Source organism: Pygocentrus nattereri, chromosome 2, assembly GCF_015220715.1.
Source record: "Pygocentrus nattereri isolate fPygNat1 chromosome 2, fPygNat1.pri, whole genome shotgun sequence".
Taxonomy (NCBI): Eukaryota; Metazoa; Chordata; class Actinopteri; order Characiformes; family Serrasalmidae; genus Pygocentrus; species Pygocentrus nattereri.
The window spans coordinates 30003182-30024886 of NC_051212.1; the positions used below are offsets into that span (position 1 = coordinate 30003182).

The following is a 21705-nucleotide window of genomic DNA, read 5'->3' on the forward strand; positions in this document are numbered from 1 at the left end:
ACACACTCAGCAGGCTTTCTGTAACATATAAGGATTGAGATTAGGTTTTGGGTTGTGGTTACAGCTAGGGTAAGGATTAGGGTTAGGTTTTGGGTAAGGCTGGGTGAAGTTAGATTTAGTGTAATGGAAGTAACATATTAACAATAAATCTACTTAATTTGAGTAATGAATCTACAGAACATCTACAAGATATTAACTTCAATGTATTCAGATACTGCACTATTTCTACTTCACTCATGTGCTGTTAATGTGTACCTGATAATCTGTTAAGAGCTTGTTAATCATCTACAAAGGGCCACTCCAAATATTCAGTTTCATCTATTTGGACCAACCAGAAGAAGTTGTTGTAGCTTATGTCTGTTAACATACTGCATTTAACCGTTGGATATTAATGCATTACAGAACTTAAAGGTTCTTTAAGTGATAATTTATTAATCCCACAAACAGGGAAATTTCACCTCTGCATTTAACCCATCCATGAAGTGAAACACCACATACACACTAGTGAATAGACATACACACTAGGGGGCAGTGAGCACACTTGCCCGGAGTGGTGGGCAGCCCTATCCACGGCACCCGGGGAGCAATTAGGGGTTAGGTGTCTTGCTCATGGACACCTCAGTCATGTGCTGTCGGCCCTGGGGATTGAACCAGCAACCTTCTGATCACAGGGCCAGTTCCCTAACCTCCAGCCCATGACTGCCCCCCAAGAAACCAAAAGTGGTTATTATATGGCAGTGGTTCTTAATCCTGGTTGTGGAGTAGCACTGCACTTTTTAGAGTTTCTCCTGCTTCCAATACATCTGATGCGGCCAAGTAACAGGCCATTCCTGAGGGGAATCAGGTGTGTTTGAGTGGGAAAACACTACAACATTCTGGGCTGTGCTACTCCAAAATCAGTCTGCCTGAAGAACAGTCAGTGAGTACCACGGCTGGAGACAGATAGCTCCTGCCTGTGTATTCAACAAAAAACAAAATATGAAGTTAAAACAAAATACTTATTTTTATTAGCACTGCAGACTCCACGTAAATATAGATAAAGGTAGCCAGAGGACTCTGACAAAGAGTCAGACTATCAGACGTATTAGCAGTTCCATTATGAAGCACTACAGTGATGTCGATCGATATTATGTAATTAATTGACGCATATTTAGCATAGATGCTGCTAAAAACAAAATATAATGTGCAATAATTGATGCTGCATATGTCAATTCTTGACTGTGTATATAGGAAACCACTTGTGTATATAGGAAAGCTTAGTGTGTAAATAGGAGAGCTTAGTTAATTTATGCTTACGCTGTATAGTTAACCGTAGCTCTAATCTGTTATTTAATTTGTTTATACTTTAAAACTTTTCTATTTTATATTTTAACTTTCTATTTCTATTGCACCAAGAGGGGAGGGGGGCTGTAAATCAATTTCATTGCGCAAATGTACAAGTACAATGTGTAATGACAATAAAAGTTAATTTCATATTTATTTCTGGCTCTGAGCTACTCTGTACTCACACTCTGAATGCAGAGTCAGCAGCAGACGAGAGAGCAGTACACAGAGTGAGGATGTGAAATGAAGGACTGTAGCCTATAGATGGAGTGGGAAAAAAATGTTGAGTCAGCAAAGAGAGAGAGAGTGAGAGTGAGAGAGAGAGAGAGAGAGAGAGAGAGAGAGAGAGAGAGAGAGAGAGAGAGAGAGAGAGAGAGAGAGAGAGAGAGAAAGATGGTGAAAAGTGATAGAAAGTCTGAAAAAAAGCATTTTTCATTTTTACAGTACCGGCTGATCCTCCATGAATTATTAATGTTGCTGTGCTGCATTTAAAGGGTTTATAAACTGGTGGTAGCGCTGACTCAACAAATCTGACTAGGAAACAGTTGCTAAGCATTCAATCTAACCAGCAAATACGAAACTCCTACATTACTGTATCCACAACTCACATTTCCTTATAGAGACTGATGAAAACAAAGTGCTCTGTGTAGCTAATTTAATGCAATATCAGCCTATGCTATGCATGAATATCAGTAGCACAGCAATGACACTGAATGTGTGCCAAATATATAGAGATTTCTGATATGTCAGTATGCTTCAGTTCACCTTAGGGCAGTCCATTCAAGTGTAATAAACGTCCCTATTTATCAGACTGATTCTGGAGATAATGGAAGTCTCATTAGGCTTAGAAAATGGAGGGAACTCAGGGGGGAACTGGGGGACCTCAGTTTGACGAGTTTCTATAAAAGACATCATTTTGATTCCAATTTTTCTCTCAAATATCCTTTTGTTAAAATATCTCTTCCTTGGGGAAAATAATTCAGATACTATTTGACGTAGTTAAGCCAGCAATGGTGATGTCACACTTCAGCTTTTGTAACACAACCCGCAACCGGCCTGCCCATACTCCACTGACAAATGCCTTTTCTCATAGTAATGTTGAAAGTTTACAGAATGCTACGATGTTTGTTTAGGTGCACTATGTACTCGATTACACACATAAAAACACAACTGTAAATTAACATGCTCAGACAAAATCTTTGTGTGCTACAAGTCTCATTAAATCATAATCATCCATCTGTCAACATCCTGTATAATCTGCCCAAGGTTAGTTGGACAACACTTCTGACCAAAGATAAGCATTTGTGGGGAGCAGGAACAGGTCAGATGCCTACATTGTAAGTAAAAAGGTCCAGTACAGGTACATTTTTGTTCACCAAAGTACAAGGTACCCCATCAAAGGTTGGTCTTAGTTTTAAAGGTTACTAACAGAAAGTTGGATATTTTTACACCTTCGAAGCTCAAAATTTTAAATCAGAAAAATATAACTGCATTAGAATATAGTACAATTATGTTCCCTAACTGCTGGTACCGAAGACATTCCTTTCAGGGTACCACTTCAGTGGCTGTTTAGTAAATAGTAGTACCTACTGTCACTTACAGGCTTCTTTGCTGATGGGCTTTCCACTGCTCCTTTTAAATGGCTCCTTATGCTCTGCTCTGACATACTGCTTTATATGCAGTGCTATCGATCCAAACTCACAGGGAGCCCACATTTCACTTCTAGCATTCCTTTGGTATTTCATTCTATGCAGATGTAGATCAGTAACACTAGTGGGATGTATTAGCATTGCTGGGTGCATATCAGTTTTACCAGTAATAAGGATAAAGAATTATCATGAGCTAATGCCTTTGCAAAGTGTTATTGAATCTGCTATAATATTACAACATAAGGCTGTATTGTTTGAAAAGGGATTAATCTGGTTGTAAATTGAATTGTAATAGGCCAACATTCTCCATTAGAGGCCAAATGTGTATTCTTTGATCTCTTATGGAGTTGTATACACCACAGTATGGTATGGTACTTTTGTGTAAAGGTTTTCCTCAAATTAGGACTGTTTTGCAGGCATTATTTCTAATAGAGAAAATCTCATGGGGTCCAGTGTAGTTAGCTTATTGACTTGGAAACGTCGCCATTAAAGAGCTGCTGTTGAGCATGGCATCACTGCGAAGAATGACTTTCTGAATTATAACAGCAACAATGCCAAGACAAAAGGCATGAAATTACACTGTGTTCACAAAAAATGTCCAACTTTTTATTGTTTAAAAAAAAAAAAAAGAAAAAAAAAGTAAATCTGGTTAACTTAAAACATCAAGTTCCCTGGACTTTCATTTGTGTTCAGAATCATTTGTGTTTTACATGCCTCAACTTATTATCTGAAGTACAATGAACTCAAAATTTGAAGTCAAGCAGGTTAAAAAGTTGTAACCTTTTTTCCAGTTAAGGCAGCTTCAGTCACATACTCTACCTAGACTCCACTCTTTGGCTTGACAGTACGACCAACAATCCTCAACTAAAAATTCAGCATTCCCTCTAAAGCTACTGCTCAATTCCAGATCATAGTAGAATTGTTTACTGAGTCTTTTATTCCACTCAGATCCCAAGATAAATGCGCAGAACATCTTTTTAAGCTAGGATTTGATTCAGGGCACCGTTTGTTCATCTGATCCTTCAGATGGTGTCCCCAGCTCACTTTTCTCAATGTTTCCCTCTTTCTTAAGGGCTTTGAGGCACTTGTCCAGCCTTTTGATGGACAGCTCCACATCATTTTTGGTGATGCCAATGGCAGAAGCAGCATTAAGGTATGGACATGGGTAAGCATCCGAATGTGACATGAAACCATGGAATGTGTGCCCACTCACAGTTTGCTTCATCCCTAGAGGGATAACCCTGAAACAAGAAAAAAAAAGGAACTGATTCAGGAACAAAGGATAACATTAAATTAATGACACCACACTGGAAGTATGCTGGGCGATATATTGTCTAGACGGGCATATTAACGGTAGTGTCTCACAACTATAATGACGTTTATAGAAGAAAACTTGCAAATCGGACTGAAGCTGTTGGTGTTCTGGACTGACCTCTGAGTCCAGACCTCAAAATCACTGAATATGTTTGGGATTGATTAGATAATAAGTAGAAAATGCAGCCAACTTCTAATACTGAATCTTATCTATACAATACAAAACTAAGCTGGATAGTCATTCTAGCCTCACAGTCAGACTTTATATCCCTTTATATTTTGTATTATTTTAGGGCACATTGTGTTGCTGACCTCTCTGAAAAGCTAAATGCCATATTAGCCTAACGCTAACACACTGCATCACACACAGGGCTACGCTACCAGAGTTATGCTTTTTGAAGTTAGCAAGCTCATTTAAATTATACACAGGCTCTGTTCAAGGCCACTTAGCATCCCAACAAAATTGCTTACAGAGAGAAAATTGTCTCCTCTGAGACAAGCCTTAGCATTTTTCCATTTCACCGTGCGCGCTTCATCAGACTTATCCAAAAGCACTAAATAGTTCCATGCGGGTGGCAGTTAATAAACCTACACAGATTAACGTGGTTATTCGGAATGTTAAAGGCATATGACCCATCTTACTGATGTTGAAGAAGAAATATTAAACAGTACTTTTCAAAGACCCTCACATACATCAACCACTGTGAGGAGAGCATAACAATTGCATATTGCTACACCTCACAAAATGCATTAGTAGATCCATTTGAAGTCCGGTAAAAGCATGTAAGCAGTGCATCCATCAGGTCAGTGAAGCAGAAAAATCAATAGAAAAGGTCTTGAATATGTACACTGAAATCCATTACGGCCCTGGAGAGCAATAAGCACATATAATAAAAACTTACTCTGTTTCGCTCATGGTTTTCAATAGATTCAAAATATCGACCTTAACATGGGTCTCACTTTTAATGTATATCTCACAAAACTCTATTTCATCTTATGGATTATGTTTAATGAACATGCATTAACGAACATGCCCACTAATACCAAAAACCAGCAAAGTTTACACCATGTAAAGATACGTTTACCAAGTCAAAGAGCCAAGCATTTCATTAACGAAAGCATTACTCCTTTATTAAGTAAGTAAAAGTGAGCAATTACCTGGATAAATATGGGCAAAATATGGGCAAAAACAAGCACAAACAAAAAGACTGGTATTTTACAAACTGGAAGCAAAAACAGAAATGACTCAAAAAGCAATACGAAATCCTTTCATTAATATTGCAGAATTTTGGCCTCCACAGTTGATTATGAACACTCCAGTACTCTTACTGTGGGAAAATACACTACACAGTAAAGAAAACAAAAAAGTGCTTTAGGGACAATTTAGATACTCATTAATAAGCATGAGGACAACAAGCTGTTTTTGCTTAACAAATAATTAAATATTACATTTTAGTCATTCTAAGCAAAGACAGCAGTTGACAATAGTGGGAACAGAAGCATTCAGCAGAATAGCTCACCTGGCTCCAGACACCTGTCTGGTGAACAGCATGGAGCCCAGCTGGGTAACTGCTTTATCACAGCTTGACTGAAGACCATCCAAAGACATAGCTGACAACAGGACAAAATGTACACAAGAAACAGCTTTCAATGTATACCACTTTACTGAGTGGTTAATTATAGTTGTATGCAAATGTTTGAAAAAGTCTGAAAAAGTCTCATCAAATTACATGACTTGGGCATTACATGGGCACTTTTGCTATACAGAATCATTTACTATACAGAATAAAATTCAGCAAATAATCAGTAATTATGTATTAAATTGCCAAAAGTGGATTCTCTGTATTAGATGCGTAAATTATGCCTACTTCGAAAATCAACAAAATGTAACCTGACCAGTTGGGTTCAAACTTTTGCGATGTATAGGTCCTTATGTATAGAAGGTAATGGGCAATTCTATTTTAATGCATCTAGAAAAATACATTATTTATTTGAACACTGGTGTATTTTATTTATCACAATATCTTGTTTGTGGTTTATGAAAGCATGCTGAACTGACATGCCTAACAACACTCCTTAAACAATGGCAAAATCACTGTAATGCACAGCTTCCCACAGCATATTGCTTTAACCCTATCAAACCCAACACCTCATCAGCTATAAGAGGACTTTGAGATTTCAAGCACTACGCCCTCTAATTGTACACCATGAACTACAGTCATATGCAAAGTTTGAAGTCCCCAAATTTTTGCATATGACCATGTGTCCCTCTCTCTAGAGCCTGGATTTTTGTAGGGTAATATTGTCTCAAATCTAACACTAATGTTTTGCAATAAATGGAAATAACAAATTAGCATGTGATACCTCACATCATTTAGCTTAACATGTCCAGATACCTTTATAATATTTCACAATTCTTTGCTGCACAATGAAAAAGGGTAATCAAAAATACTGTTGCATGATATGCAATTATTGAAGTACAAAGAACATTTGAAGTCACATTTAACATTTGAAACTGCAGTGGCCTCTACTGCCTCCTCCCCTTACACCATATTACAGGGACATAGCCACAGGCAGGCATAGGCCTACCCAGACTGGTCACAGGCACTGGTCCATTTAAACAGGGGAAGAATATTTATTAAGCTGCATTTTTTTTTAAATAAAGAAATTTAAGAAATTCTGTTGTCAGTGGTCTGTACCTACAATGCCCTTTCACCACAAATGCTAATATGGGCTGCGTCAAAACATCTGACACAAGACAACATCTACTTCAATGCATCAAAGGTAACATATAACTGGTCCATAAACATTTTTTATGCCCAACATGGCAGTACACGTCGGCCTACGATGATTAGGTTTAGGTTTCAAGTCTGCAGACTGTCCATTCCACTGTCCAATTTTAACCGTTATGTTGTCTTCATTGGGCAAAAGCACCTGTGGTGAGCGGACGCATGCTCTATGTGGAATTGGGGCTTTCTGTGTGCTACTGTTTTTTCGATCACTATAAAGAAGTTCAATGCTGCCTTTATTGTGGGATAAACTACTACAGTTTCTGAGTGGTTGTGTACAAAGATGCAGAACGCCATTTAGACTGTCCTGCAATTATTATTGATTTGTTTTACGGCTCTGTTTAACAATAAAATGTGATTAAACTGTGGAGTGTATTTCTATATTTGTTTATCTGTGATAAACGTAAATCTACAGATTTTTGGCTTTGTTAAATATTTCAGATACACTGGCCATGTTTATATACCAAAAGGTGGCATCTCTCATATTGCAAATGTAATAAAGGAGAAGAGTAGATTAAACGTCACAAATAGTTCTGTTACAGTGTGGGCATTAAAGGGTTCACTCAAAGGAGATGAGAAAGGTTTGTCTTAGTCTAGTGACTAGTATGTGTGTGTGTGTGTGTGTGTGTGTGTGTGTGTGTGTGTGTGTGTCTCACCCAGTGATATGGGGTTATGTGGCGTATGTAGCAGTCTCTCTCCATGCCTTTCAGCCAGTGCCTTTAGTTCCTGAGCCAGGTGGGTGTACAGCTCCTTCAGGCCACGCAACAGCACAGTTACAAATAGCCCCGCTACGACCAGACTCAGCCTTTTTTTAGCTGCACACTCTGTTTGCTGCTCTGGTTGTAATTTTCCATCTGCTGGCTCCACATATTAATTAATATATACATACACTATATATTTCCAAAAGTATTTGCTGCCTTCACACTAATGAAATTGAGTGAAATCCCCTTCTTAATCCATACGGTTTAATATGATGTCGGCCCACCCTTTGCAACTATAACAGCTTCAGCTCTTCTGGGAAGGCTTTGTGAAAGATTTAGGAGTGTGCTTATTGGAATTTTAGACCATTCTTCCAGAAGCGCATTTGTGACATCAGATGAGAAGGCCTGGCTGCGCTCTAATTCATCCCAAAGGAGTTCTATCACGTTCAGGTCAGGACTCTGTGCAGGCCGGTCAAGTTCTTCCACACCAAACTCGCTCATCCATGTCTTTGTGGACTTTGCTTTGTGCACTGGTGCGCAGTAATGTTGGAATAGGAAGGGGTCGTCCCCAAACTGTTCCCACAAAGTCCCAAATCTCTTGGTCTGCTGAGGCATTAAGAGCTCATTTCACTGGAACTAAGGGGCCGAGCCCAAATCCTGAAAAACAACCCCACACCATAATCCCCCCTCCACCAAACTTCACACTTGGCACAATGCAGTCAGACAATTACCGTTCTCCTGGCAAACGCCAAACCCAGACTGGTCCATTGGATTGCCAAATGGAGAAGTGTGACTTGTCACTCCAGAGAACACGTCTCCACTGCTATAGAGTCCAGTGGTGGCGCTTTACACCACTGCATTTGACGCTGTGCATTGCGCTTGGTGATGTAAGGCTTGGATGCAGCTGCTCAGCTTTGGAAACTCTATGCGCTGTTCAGCTCTCTACGCTGTTCTTGAGCTAATTTGAAGGCCACATGAAGTTTGGAGGTCTGTAGTGATTGACTTTGCAGAAAGTTGGCGACCTCTGCACACTATGCACTTCAGCATCTGCTGACCCCACTCTGTCATTCTATGTAGCCTACCACTTAGTGACTGAGCTGCTGTCGTTCCCAATCGCTTCCAATTTATAATACCACTGACAGCTGACTGTAGAATATTTAGTAGCGAGGAAATTTCACGACTGGACTTGTTGCACAAGTAGCATCTTATTAATGTACCACGCTGGAATTCACTGAGCTCCTGAGAGCGATTCATTCTTTTGGAAATATAGTGTATTAAATAATACAAGCAATATATATATATATATATATATATATATATATATATATATATATATATATATATATATATATATATATACACACACACACACAAATATTATATATATATATATATATATATATATATATATATATATATATATATATATATATATATATACACACACAGATGGCTAGCTAGCTAGCTATCAAATGCTAATAATTAAAATACATTCAATACAAATATCCATGCGAGACTGATAAATTGGTCTCCTCTTTACAACTCACTCAAATATTACTTGAAAATAATCACTACAGTTGTTCCTTTGTGACACAGACACTGTTTTTACAATATCAAGCACTTGTCTATGCATATATAATAATAACTTATAAATAGTGCAAAGAAATTGAGAACTTGTGTCTACCTATGAAAAAAGGCTGAAAGTGCGTTGAGAAAATGTCTGTGCATCTCCAGCCTGCAGTACTACAGGGATTAGTGAAAGCACTGCAGTGGGCTGCTGCGTCAATAGCATTGCACACAAGTACCACAGCTTTTTTGGAAAAGCCTCAGCTTCTCCACAATCAATATCTCTAAGCAGCTCTTCCCTTTCTAATGTTAGAAGCAGCAGCAAGAGTGAGAAATTCCACTGCATTAGGTATTATATTTATCACAGCAGTGCGCCAAGCTGCTCACCTTTCTCTCAGAGAGGAGTTTCTTATAGCCGCTGGCCCCCAGGGTGAGCAGAGTGATGAGCACGTCCAGAGATGGGGAGGCTGATGCGCGACCTGTTGGAGAACAGCACATTGAATTATTAATCAGAATAAATCCAGACAAGAGCAACAAAAACATATGACAATAATGGCAATTGCATAGGAGTGTAGTAGCACATGTACAGCTGGAATACATGGAAAAAAGGCATTTGGAATGAGGGGATAAAGTGTAATGATTCACCCAGCAATCGTGGCAATGTTGATAGGAGTCAAATCTCTGTAAATGATTACTTGTTAATGCTGAGGCAAAAAGCTGCCATTTCTGCCTTTCAATTTACTTTTTTTCTCCATTAAAGGAGATGCAAAGACATAAAAGACTGGATGTCGAGTAACCTTCTCTTACTTAACTCAGATAAAAGAGGTCCTGCTTCTTGGTCCAAAAGCAGCTAGAAATAAACTCTCTAACTTCAAGGCTAGATTACTGTAATGCCCTGCTGTCTGGATGTCCCAGTAAAAGCCTCAACAAGCTTCAGTTAGTCCAGAGCGCTGCAGCCTCCTCACAAGATCCAGAAAGTTCGACCATATCAAAGTACGTTTTATCAACCCTACAGTGGTTACCACTTAAATGCTGCATCGATTATAAAATTCTATTACTGACTTTTATAAAGCTCTAAATGGACTTGCCCCTCAGTACTTGAGTGAACTTCTCTCCTACTATGAACCATCACGCCTACTTGGATCACAAGGTGCTGGCTTAATACTGGTACCTAGAATTGATAGTTACACCAGGGGGGAGAGAGCTGGGGGGTTTTACATACAAAGCCCCCCAGCTCTGGAAGAATCTTCCTGTTAATGTTTGGGACTCAGACACAGCCTCAGTTTTTAAGTCTAGGCTAAAAACTTACTTGTATAGCCAAGCATTTGGCAATTAGTCTTCTCTGTCAAATCTAGACCTGCTGGAGTATCTGCTGCTCTGTTATACTGTAATCTGTGGTCAGCCACTCTTTACAGAACTGACTGTGTTTTCTTCCTTTCTTTGCCGAGTTGAACAGCTGCCCACCCTGTGTGTCTGATGCCGTTGGCCCCTCTGCCCTGATCGGGTGCCACTGCTCACCAACCATCGGCTTGACCACCGCTCTTGCTGCTGCTGCATAATCAAAAACTAATCAAATTAGCCACTGCTTTCATTTTTTCCCCACTTTGTTCTATAATACTTCATAGTAACAATGTTTGCTATCCGGTGTTGACCAGAGTTAAGATGGGTTCCCCTTCTGAATCTTGGTTCCTCTCAAGGTTTCTTCCTCTTCTAGGGAGTTTTTCCTGGCCATAGTTGCCACTGGCTTGCTCATGGGGGCTTGGGCCCAGATTTTTCTTTTCTTTCCTTTTCTTTTCTTTTCTTTCTGTAGTACTGATTGTTCTATAAAGCTGCTTTGTGACAATACCTGTTGTAAAAAGCGCAATATAATAAACTTTGCTTGCTTGCTTGCAAACAAAACTGCATTTTCTTTGCCAGTTCACTTGCAAGATACTGATCCCTGTATCTACTGAGCACAAAATTATGAAATTTATAGTCTGTCATTTTACCATATTTCCTCTTTACTGAGGATCTGCTGCTGACTGTCACAACAATCAAGCATCCCATTCCTCCCTTGAATAAAACATTCCAACTCACTTCCAACGGGCTTTATTCTGTCCTCATCTTAAATAAACAAACCATATCGCTAACAGGCTCCAATGTTCAGCCTTTGAGTTTAAAACTTGACTGAAGGAGACAATATCCAAACTGCAACATCATAAATAACTGCACTCTGTAAATAGAAATACTCCCCTTTACATGCGTGCAATACCCTCATGTGCAATACCACAACTGCTACACAACTACTCCACCCTCTTAATTTTACTTTTATATTTTTATTTTACATTTTTTGTTTAATCTTCTATTTTTACCTTTTTAAATCATTTTAAATTGTCATCTTTCTTTTAATATCTTGTATTTTATATTAGCCTATGTTTTTGCTTTATTCCTAACCTTTTTGTATTTATGCACCATTAGGATTGCTACCTAAATTTCATTGTACCCTGTGCAATGACAAAGAATCCAGAATAAAGAATATGTCACTTGAATATCTGTGACGAGCTTCAAATGTTTGTTTAATCTGCAGAGCTGCTGTAAACTGCAAATATTAACCACCATTAGCTTGGTGATAACACTGTAATCTCCATTACTGGCTGAAATGATCATTATCTTGGTAAACAAAGGCTAATAATGAAGTAAATGATGAGGCTTCTGCATTAAACACTGCTGTGTAATTACATGCTTGTGGCCACACCCCTTACTCCACCCCTCTTCTAAGACAGCCAATGAAATCTATGTTAATGAGATTACAAAATCAACACCCAGAAACCTTTTTTTTTAATCACAGAAGCACAAATCACAAGGTAAAAAGCATTATAGAAAAGTGGATTAAGGTGTTATTTGTTTTATATTCTTCACAGCTGTCCTTCAACAAACACAGGGACTTATTTAACTTGAAAAAAGTCTCTTATAATAATGTGATTTCTCAGAGCTGTGTCACATTTATTTTTGCATAGAACATGATCTTACAATGCCAAAAATATGTAACTTTTTTATTGTATGTGACAGAAACTACCATTTGAACAAGCCTAGTCCTACGATTAGGAATGTACTTCACATTTTAGACTTTCTAATTGTCATTCTCAGTGATCAGTAATAAGCTCTTAGAGACCTCAAGTCCATTCTGAATCGCTCAAAAACTACTACAGTACAATACATAATAAAGGCAGCAGTGTGCTTTTAAACAGTGCTAGAAAACACAGCATCATACAAAAAGCCCCAGATCTGACTATAATCAGCATGGGTGTGCATGATTCATAAATACTCTGGGAGCAAACTGCAAAGATCTAAAGGGGACAAAGCCTCACTGGACAGAAGTTCAGTAAGACAGAGATAAACACGGAAATAACATTCATTGCTATGAAATTAGGCAAAATGTTTATCTTGTGCACAAAATGTATTAAAAAGACATAGAAAACACAACAAAAGAATTCAGACACTCACCAGGGTACATTTTACTGATCTCCTTAATGAATTCATCATCAAAGCCAGCAATGATAGCACCTCCAACCGGAACCATGAAGTTTTTGTCCAAGCTTTGAACAAAAGCATCAATTCTCCCCACTCGTGCGCCCTGTAAAGAACCCAAGTTATCTACCCTGATCAAAGATCTTAAACAATTACAGCAATACACACACACACACTTTCTAAGCTGCTACTCCCTGAGGGTCGGGGGGGGGGTGCTGGAGGTCATTGGGCGGAAGGCAGGAAACACCCTGGACAAGTCTATTACAGCAACACTACATCCTAAATAAATGGCTCAAAGGAAAAACAAGCCTGGGTACCTGTTGTATGAGGTGCATGCACTTAGATGATTGTACTCCATAAGCGTTGTTGACTATGTGAGGGATATTATATTTGGCACACATAACAGCCAGCTCCTCCAATCTGTAAAACAAAAGACATAAAAGTGATGTTCTTACTGTACTATTATACTGAGTTACTGTGGATTTGCGCTCAAAGGTTTTTCACATTTTATAATTTTTACGAATGAAAATGCACGATAGGGTGCCTTCTGCCTTTTGCAGGTTCAACATGGTTTATTATAACTGTACCAGTAATTAACTGATAGTGATCTCAAAGGAAAAACAGCTTATTAAAAAAAAAAAACAGGCAGAAGACTCTCAGTCAAACGCATAGATGTGTTTTATGTCAACTGTATAAGAACTGCCCCAATCAGAACTCTAACTGAGCAGGTGACCTGCCTGTCAGGAACACGAGGAGCAAAGCAGGAAGTGGTGGAATGGATACAGAGGATGTTCTCAGCTCCAAGTTCCTCAATCTTCTTCTCAACTGCCTCCAGATCTGTCCTCAGTTCATCTCCTTCTATAACGTTCTCAATAACCACTGGCTCAAAACCTGCTCACATTTACATCACATAAAAGAGGCATGTTAAATTGTGTATATATATGTATTTACACACATACATACACACTAAACAAAAACATTCCCATTTTTCATGAGCTCAAAGATCTAAGACTTTTTCTATGTACATAAAAGGCCTTTTTCTCTCAAATATTGTCCACAACTGTGTCTAAATGTGTTAATGAGCACTTCTCCTTTGCCGAGATAATCCATCCACCTCACAGCTGTGGCACATCAAGATGCTGATTAGACAGCATGATTATTGCACAGGTGTGCCTTAGGCTGGCCACAATAAAAGGCCACTCTAAAATGTGCAGTTTTATCGCACAGCATAATGTGACAAATGTCGCAAATTTTGAGGAAGCGTGCAGTTGGCATGCTGACTGCAGGAATGTCCACCATTGTGTTGTCCGTGAATTGAATGTTCATTTCTTTACCATAAGCCATCTCCAAAGGCGTTTCAGAGAATTTGGCAGTACATATAACCAGCCTCACAACCGCAGACCACATGTAACCACACCAGCCCAGGACCTCCACATCCAGCATCTTCACCTCCAAGATCGTCTGGGACCAGCCACCCAGACAGCTGCTTTTGCTAATCGAGTGGCCCTTGATGGCGGTGGGGTTATGGTATGGGCAGGCGTATGTTATGGACAACGAACACAGGTGCATTTTATTGATGGCATTTTGGATGCACAGAGGTACCATGACAAGATCCAGAGGTCCACTTTTGTGCCATTCATCCACAACCATCACCTCATGTTGCTGCATGATGATGCACGGCCCCATGTTGCAAGGATGTGTACCCAATTCCTGGAAGCTGAAAACATCCCAGTTCTTGCATGGCCAGCATACTCACCGGACATGTCACCCATTGAGCATGTTTGGGATGCTCTGGATTGGCGGATATGACAGCGTGTTCCAGTTCCTGCCAATATCCAGCAACTTTGCACAGCCATTGAAGAGGAGTGGACCAACATTGCACAGGCCACAATCAACAACCTGATCAACTCTATGCGAAGGAGATGTGCTGCATTGAGCGAGGCAAATGGTGGTCACACCAGATAGTGACAGGTTTTCTGACCCCCCTCGGACCCCTGCAATACAATAAAACTGCATATTTTAGAGTGGCCTTTTATTGTGCTCAGCCTAAGGCACACCTGTGCAATAATCATGCTGTTTTGATACGCCACACCTGCGAGGTGGATGGATTATCTCGGCAAAGGAGAAGTGCTCACTAACACAGATTTAGACACAGTTGTAAACAATATTTGAGAGAAAAAGGCCTTTTGTGTACATGGAAAAGGTCTTAGATCTTTGAGTTCAGCTCATGAAAAATGGGAGCAAAAACAAAAGTGTTGCGCATATATATATATATATATACACACACATACATACATACATTCACCTGCACATTTAAGAACATCCAGCAGCACTACTAAATTGGTAATCTTGTTGAGGAGACTGGAGGCAGCAGCTTTCGGCTGAACAGCAGCAATATCACATATATACATATATACACACACACATTATATATATATATATATATATATATATATATACACATACATACACACACACACACTATATATATATATATATATACACACACACACATATACACACACACACATACATATATATACACACACACACACACACACACACACACATTATTATATATATATATGTGTGTGTACATATGTTAAACTACTGTATTAATTGGCAAATGTTTGCTAGTATTACTCTGACTTCCCTATGCACAGATTTAGGATCTACATTGAGGTTATCTTGCGGCACTGTGCAAAAGTCAGAAACCACCCATTCATTTATTTAAAGTCCAGTCAAAAAGACCATGAAGTTCAAGTTTTTAGCATCAGGAAAAAAACTCCACAGAAATATCTCATTAGATTATAAAGACATCTGTGAGGCACCTAAGGTGTGCTTGGGTAGTTGCTCATGTGAACATAATGTCAGTGAGATCTTTGGGAACAGCTTCTCGTGGGAGGACACAGCTGTAACTCCTTGGCTTTAAGATTGGAAGGATGGAAGAGTAAAAGTGCAGTATAGGGTGAACAAAAGAGCAGACAAATTCATTTTTGACACCTTTTATGACCTACAGAGTGTTGGAAGCTTTAGTTAAATTTTCTGCTAAATAGGCTTTTTTTTGACACTCAAGATAAATAACTTGTACAGAGCTGTTTTGTCTGGAAATGAAGTAACTGAAAGGGTTTTTTCACCTTTGCACAGTACAGCACCTCTGCAATTCATGTGTAAACTCAAAACTCCATATCAATCATTGACTTGATGTGTATGAGAGAAAGCAGTGAATGTTCTCTAGCTGTACTTATACTACATTACTGAGGGTATTTGATGACCTGGATTCCTGTAAAGGAAACTAAAGGTGTGCACAAGAAATCAAATGGTTTTTCTTTCCCCATATATAACCATACATTAAATCATCAATATCAACCCCAATGGATACAAACGCATATCAGCTGACTCATGAGTCAGGACTGTACAAGTCATACCAGCAGTAATCATCGATTTGAAGCAGGACTTCTGATCAATGCGAGGCCAAAGAATGTAGCGTGCTGCTGGTCTCCTGTGTCTCAGGGTGAGGAAACACAGCGTCAAGCTCATTCCAGTCGCCATGGGGACCACAAAGCATGAAGATACACTTCTGACACCTGTGTGAAGAAAATAAGTGTCATGCCTCCGTATGACATACACAGTAAAAGCCGTTGTTCAAAAAGCCCCCTCAACACAACAAGCAAACACTTCAAGAGCGGCATTCGTTCACAATATCTTAGAGAAATCGTTTATTCACCTGCACATTTAAGAACATCCAGCACTACTGAATTGGTAATCTTGTTGAGGAGACTGGAGCCAGCAGCTTTCGGCTGAACTGCAGCGATATCACCAGAGCGGCCGATGCCGTGGATTAGTCTGATGGGAGAGAGGACCACAAGTCTTCCTCTAAGTTTGAAGCTGTGTTTGGTTTTGAACATGAATATAAACTCATGCCAATAGTTTCCTTGTTCTTTTCATTACAGTTGTTAAATTAAGTTTCCAGTCCTCATCAGGCAGAACAGTGCAGTAAAAATTCCAGTTGAAAAGTAGTTCTGTATTTTTCTGCTTGTGATATTTAACTAGAATTTACAAAATGCAAATTATATTAAATACAGAAGAACAGTGGTTCCATGTTAAAGTAAAACTCTAATGTTGCCTCAAAAACAAACAAAAAAAAGCATATTTTGGTGGTTTTAAAACAAAGTTTTATATTTGTGAAATGTGCGTTTCCCACAACGGCACAACAGCCAGTTCAGGTTCAACATTATTTTTAAAAAAAGAACCGTGTTTTGTTCATGTGTACCTAAGATTCTGGGAAATCAAAGACTGATGACTGAAAGACTTACACTGAACAGGCTCGAGCACGGCTGTTGATAGTACACTAAGCACCTTGATTTATAACACAAGACACCATTTTTTTCCCCAGTTACACTCATTTTTCACAGAGCTGCTCTTGCTCACGAGAGCGTGGTGATAGCTAGAACATTCTAAATCAAACACAAGACCTACCTGTAATGACGTCTGGCTACCAGGCTGGACGCTACTCTCCCCTCTCTCTCCCCCACACCACAGTTTCCTAAGAAGTTGTTACTGTCCAGGACTGCAAGTTCATTCAGAAAGAGCTCTATTGTGCTCTCACTCCATCCTTCCTCTGGACATTTCCCCTTGAAAGGATGGCAGAGAAAGTAAATGAGCACTTCCAGGCAATTATGACTGTGTGTAAGTGTGTGTGTGTGTGTGTGTGTGTGTGTGTGTGTGTGTGTTTGGGAGGTAGTTTTAAATGACAAACACACAGTGCTGTGCAGAAGTCTTAGAAACCTAAGCCAACTTTTTAAAACCCTTTATCTGGGGCAAGAAATACGATAACATGATATAACATTAAAATAAATATAAATAGACATTAAAGCAGTAAAAATTAACAAGATTTTTTGTTTTTTTTAAGACAAGTATTCGATTTTTACTCTTTTTGAATCGTAGTAGTACTTATTCTTTATTAGTCATTTATTTCTGTCTCTGGGTATAATTTTCCAAAATAAATACACAAATAGACATAAAAGAAGGTTTTGAATTAATAGGACAGATAAACAAAACGAAAATTACTGACTGAAAGGGTGGAGACTGAAGGTGTAGCACTTCTTCCCGTCTTCAGAGAGAGGGGCAAAATTCCTAAAACTGTTCTTATTGCATCATTATGACACCAAAAGCCCTCATACAGCTAAGACCTGGATAATGCACTCATATCCTGAGCTGGATGTTTACTGGGTACCAATCTTGTGTCCATCATTGCCCATTTGATTAGAAAACCTACCATATGGGTGCACGTTTTATACCATTACTGTCTGTAACCCATCTGCTCCTGCAAATTTTATCAGCCACACGGTACCTTATCAACTTGAAAGGGACCACCACTGATCAGACATTCAAAGGATGAGTAGGACCTTCCTCAGCACAGCAGTCACGCTGACATGGCTGCAGCATTGTAGAGTGTGTTACACTGGTATAAGTGCATCAAACACAGCAGTGTTGCTGGGGTTTTTACACACCTCAGTGTCTGGGTTGAGAACAGTCCACCAAGCGAAAACATTAAGAGTGTTAACACTACACCACCATGTGTCACTGCAGTACTGAGAATGATCCACCAGCCAAATAATACAAAGTGCACGTGTGTGTATCTACACACAAAATGAGCGTAAAACAAGGTTAGTGAGTGAGTGTGTGTGTGTGTGTGTGTGTGTGTGTGTGTGTGTGTGTGTGTGTGTGTGTGTATGACACACACTCTTAATTCTCATACTTGTATTCAGAACTCAGTTTTTTATGTTAAGCTGAAATAACTCTGTTCTTAAGTATCATTAGCAGCTGATATAATCTGCAGTTAAAGGAAACAGAGTCTTTAAGTCTTTAATAGTGTAAATGAATGGGCGTCAGGCCACAGTAACAGGTGCCCCTGCCTCTTTACCTGCTCCAGCAGAGCTCTGATCCGCTGCTCGTGACCCCGCCGAGCCTGCAGACCCTGACGAACATACGAGGGGGACACAATCTTTTCGCTAAGGGTGAAGTTTTCGTTGTTCATTCCGGAGAGGCAGCTGATTTAACCGTTTAAAGCCTGCGGATTTTTCTAAGTGCGCACATAAATGAGCAGGATTGAGAAATCCCAGCAGCGTCTGGCTGCGCTGTCCTGTCGCGGAGACTCCGTCTGTCACAGCAGCGCTACTACAGCTGAAATTACAGCGCTGAGAGCTGATTGATGCCGGACTGTTAGCTGCTGTGCTGCTGTGCTGCTATTCGGGATAATTAAACTAAATCCGTCATTTCTCCGCACCAACTCGGCCTTTTTGTTCTGGAAAACGAACTTATGAAACGCTCATTCAGCAGACCGAAACCTGCTGCTGAGCTACTAATCACTCCTCAAACCCAGCGGTCAGCAGGACTGGCTCTGTTAGCGGACGTGTTTCCGTGTTCACTCCGCCCATCAACATCCCCGCTGTTTCAAAGTAAAAGTCCTGCTTCTGCTGTCGCAATAACACGAGCTCACCTGTTCAGGGAACCTTGAACCTTATATATTAGAGCTGTAAAATCGTAAAACGAAGTCATGCAAATAAACCGACAATATCATTCAATGTAATCAATAATGTAATAACAGCAGCAACAACAACGATAATAATAATAATACGAAGAAGAATAATAACAACAAAGTGAAATCAGAACATAATAATAATGCCGATAACACACGGCAATTCTGTGTTAGTGTACTACATGTTCAATTTATAGATTTTCACTTCATACTACTGAGAGTAATTAACTACCAGTATTAACTGAGTACAAACACAGCTTACCTAGTACAGTAGAACCTACTGTAGTGTTATTGCTCGAGCAGTCTGTGTTACTCACACTACGCAATCAAACACTTTACCTGAAAAAAGGTTACGACAACTTTTGCATTTCATGTTTTATTCGTTTCGATCGTTGCAGTTTTAACCCTATAAAGATGTTTAAGCTCTGGCCAGTAGGGGGAGCAGCGCACCTGCTGCTCTGGCCCAAACTCCTCTGCGAGGACCGTCATCGGCTCGTGAGCCGCTGAATGCGTGTCTTTTCTCGGCTATAGGGCTCCATTCAGAACCAATACAGTCAAGATAGCCGTGCGCCTGTTTCCACACACTGAGGCTCAAATCACAGCCTGTTTGGAGTTTTTAAAATAACAGAGCGGAACATTTGATGTACGTTAGAAGATAAGATAAAATAAGGCTTCAATATCCACATTGACAACCCTCACGACGCATTAAGTAAGGCATTCATATCTATCATAGGCTCCATGGGATTCACCCAAATTATAAAAGGGCCCACACACCACCTCAGCTGTTCCTCAGTCTGGTTGTTTTACTCTTAATGCTACACAACCTCCTACCTGAGGGGAGCGGGACAAAAAGTGTGTGTGCTGGGTGAGTGGGGTCCTTCATGATGCCAGTGGCACTTTTCCTGCATCTGGAAGTGTAAATGTCCATGGTGGTGGGAAGGCTGACGCCAACAGTCCTCTGTGCAGCCTTCACCACCCTCTGCAGAGCTTTCCTTTCTGCCGCAGAGCAGCTTCCATGTCACACAGTGATGCTGGAGCACGGAACGCTCTTCACCATACATCTGTAACATGAGGTGAGTACTGAGCTCCCGAGTCCAGCACGCCTCAACCACCTGAGGAAGTAGAGGTGCTGATGTGCCTTCCTGATCAGGCTGGAAGTGTTATTACTCCAGGTAAGATTGTTATTAGGTGTACGTCCAAGTACCTATAACTGGAGACCACTTCCACTGCAGATCCTCCGATGTGTAGGGGGAGGGGAGGGATGGTGTTGCCCCTTCTGAAATCCACAATCATCTCCTTTGTTTTCTTCACATTGATGCAGAGACTGTTCTCACTGCACCAACTCTCCAGGTGTTCCATCTCCTGCCTATAGCCAGACTCATCACTATTTGTGATGCATCCAACCACTGCTGTATCGTCCAGAAACTTTACAATATGACAGCCTGGATGGATTGCTGAGCAGTCATATGTGAGCACTGTAAAGAGGAGGGGGCTCAGCACACAGCCCTGAGGGGAGCCAGTGCTGAGGATGATGGTGGAGGAAGAGAAGTTGTGGATCCTCACAGACTGCGGCCTGTTAGTCAGGAAGTCCAGGACCCAATTACAGAGAGAGGTGCTCAGTCCAAGTGTATGGAGTTTGTAAGCCAAGGTCTTAGGAATCATGGTGTTAAAGGACGATGTGAATTCCACAAAGAGCATACGGATGTAAGAATCCTTACTCTCCAGGTGGGTGAGGGCAGTGTGGACCACCGAGGAGATGGCATCCTCTGTGGATAGTTTTTTCCGGTACGCGTACTGGTGTGGATCCCCAGTGACGTCAATGTTGGCTTTGATGTGGGTCATAACCAGTCTTTCAAAGCACTTTGTGACTATAGGGATGAGGGCTACTGGCCGATAGTCATTCAGTCCTGTCACTGTGGAGCTCTTAGGGACTGGGATGACGGTGGCGGTCTTCAGGCAGGTGGGGACAACTGCCTGGATTAAAGAGGAGTTGAAGATGTCTGTCAGCACCTTGGAGAGTTGGTCTGCACAGCACTTCAGAAATATACTAATATTAATCATTTGCTTGAGGGATATACATATATAAGTACACATGCGTTTTTATAGCTTTTTGTTTTAAAGAGGGGTTGATTTATTCAATATTCTGCCTCCTTTTTAAAGGTGACAAAAACTGACCTTTGCCAGAGACTGTAAATATAAAACTAGCCATTAAAAGTGTAAGATATATCGGATTTAATGTTTGTACATGTGTGTGGATCAGCTTCGTGTTCTTTTCATGGTCACCTTTTACTTATTAATTAAAAAAAATCATTATT

At 40.1% G+C, this 21705-nt stretch overlaps 1 protein-coding gene across 1 annotated transcript; it reads right to left on the bottom strand.

Moving 5' to 3' along the window:
- Positions 1 to 3556: 3556 nt before the first annotated feature.
- Positions 3557 to 19287, bottom strand: LOC108436205 (O-phosphoseryl-tRNA(Sec) selenium transferase). Its single transcript, XM_017712551.2, has 11 exons — positions 18776 to 19287; positions 17329 to 17483; positions 16577 to 16695; positions 16278 to 16436; positions 13587 to 13740; positions 13167 to 13269; positions 12826 to 12955; positions 9730 to 9821; positions 7732 to 7825; positions 5807 to 5897; positions 3557 to 4213 (listed from the first exon to the last, which is right to left on the bottom strand). Exons 1-11 carry the CDS (start codon positions 18887 to 18889, stop codon positions 3967 to 3969), a joined length of 1458 nt encoding a protein of 485 aa, XP_017568040.1. The 5' UTR covers positions 18890 to 19287; the 3' UTR covers positions 3557 to 3966.
- Positions 19288 to 21705: the final 2418 nt, after the last annotated feature.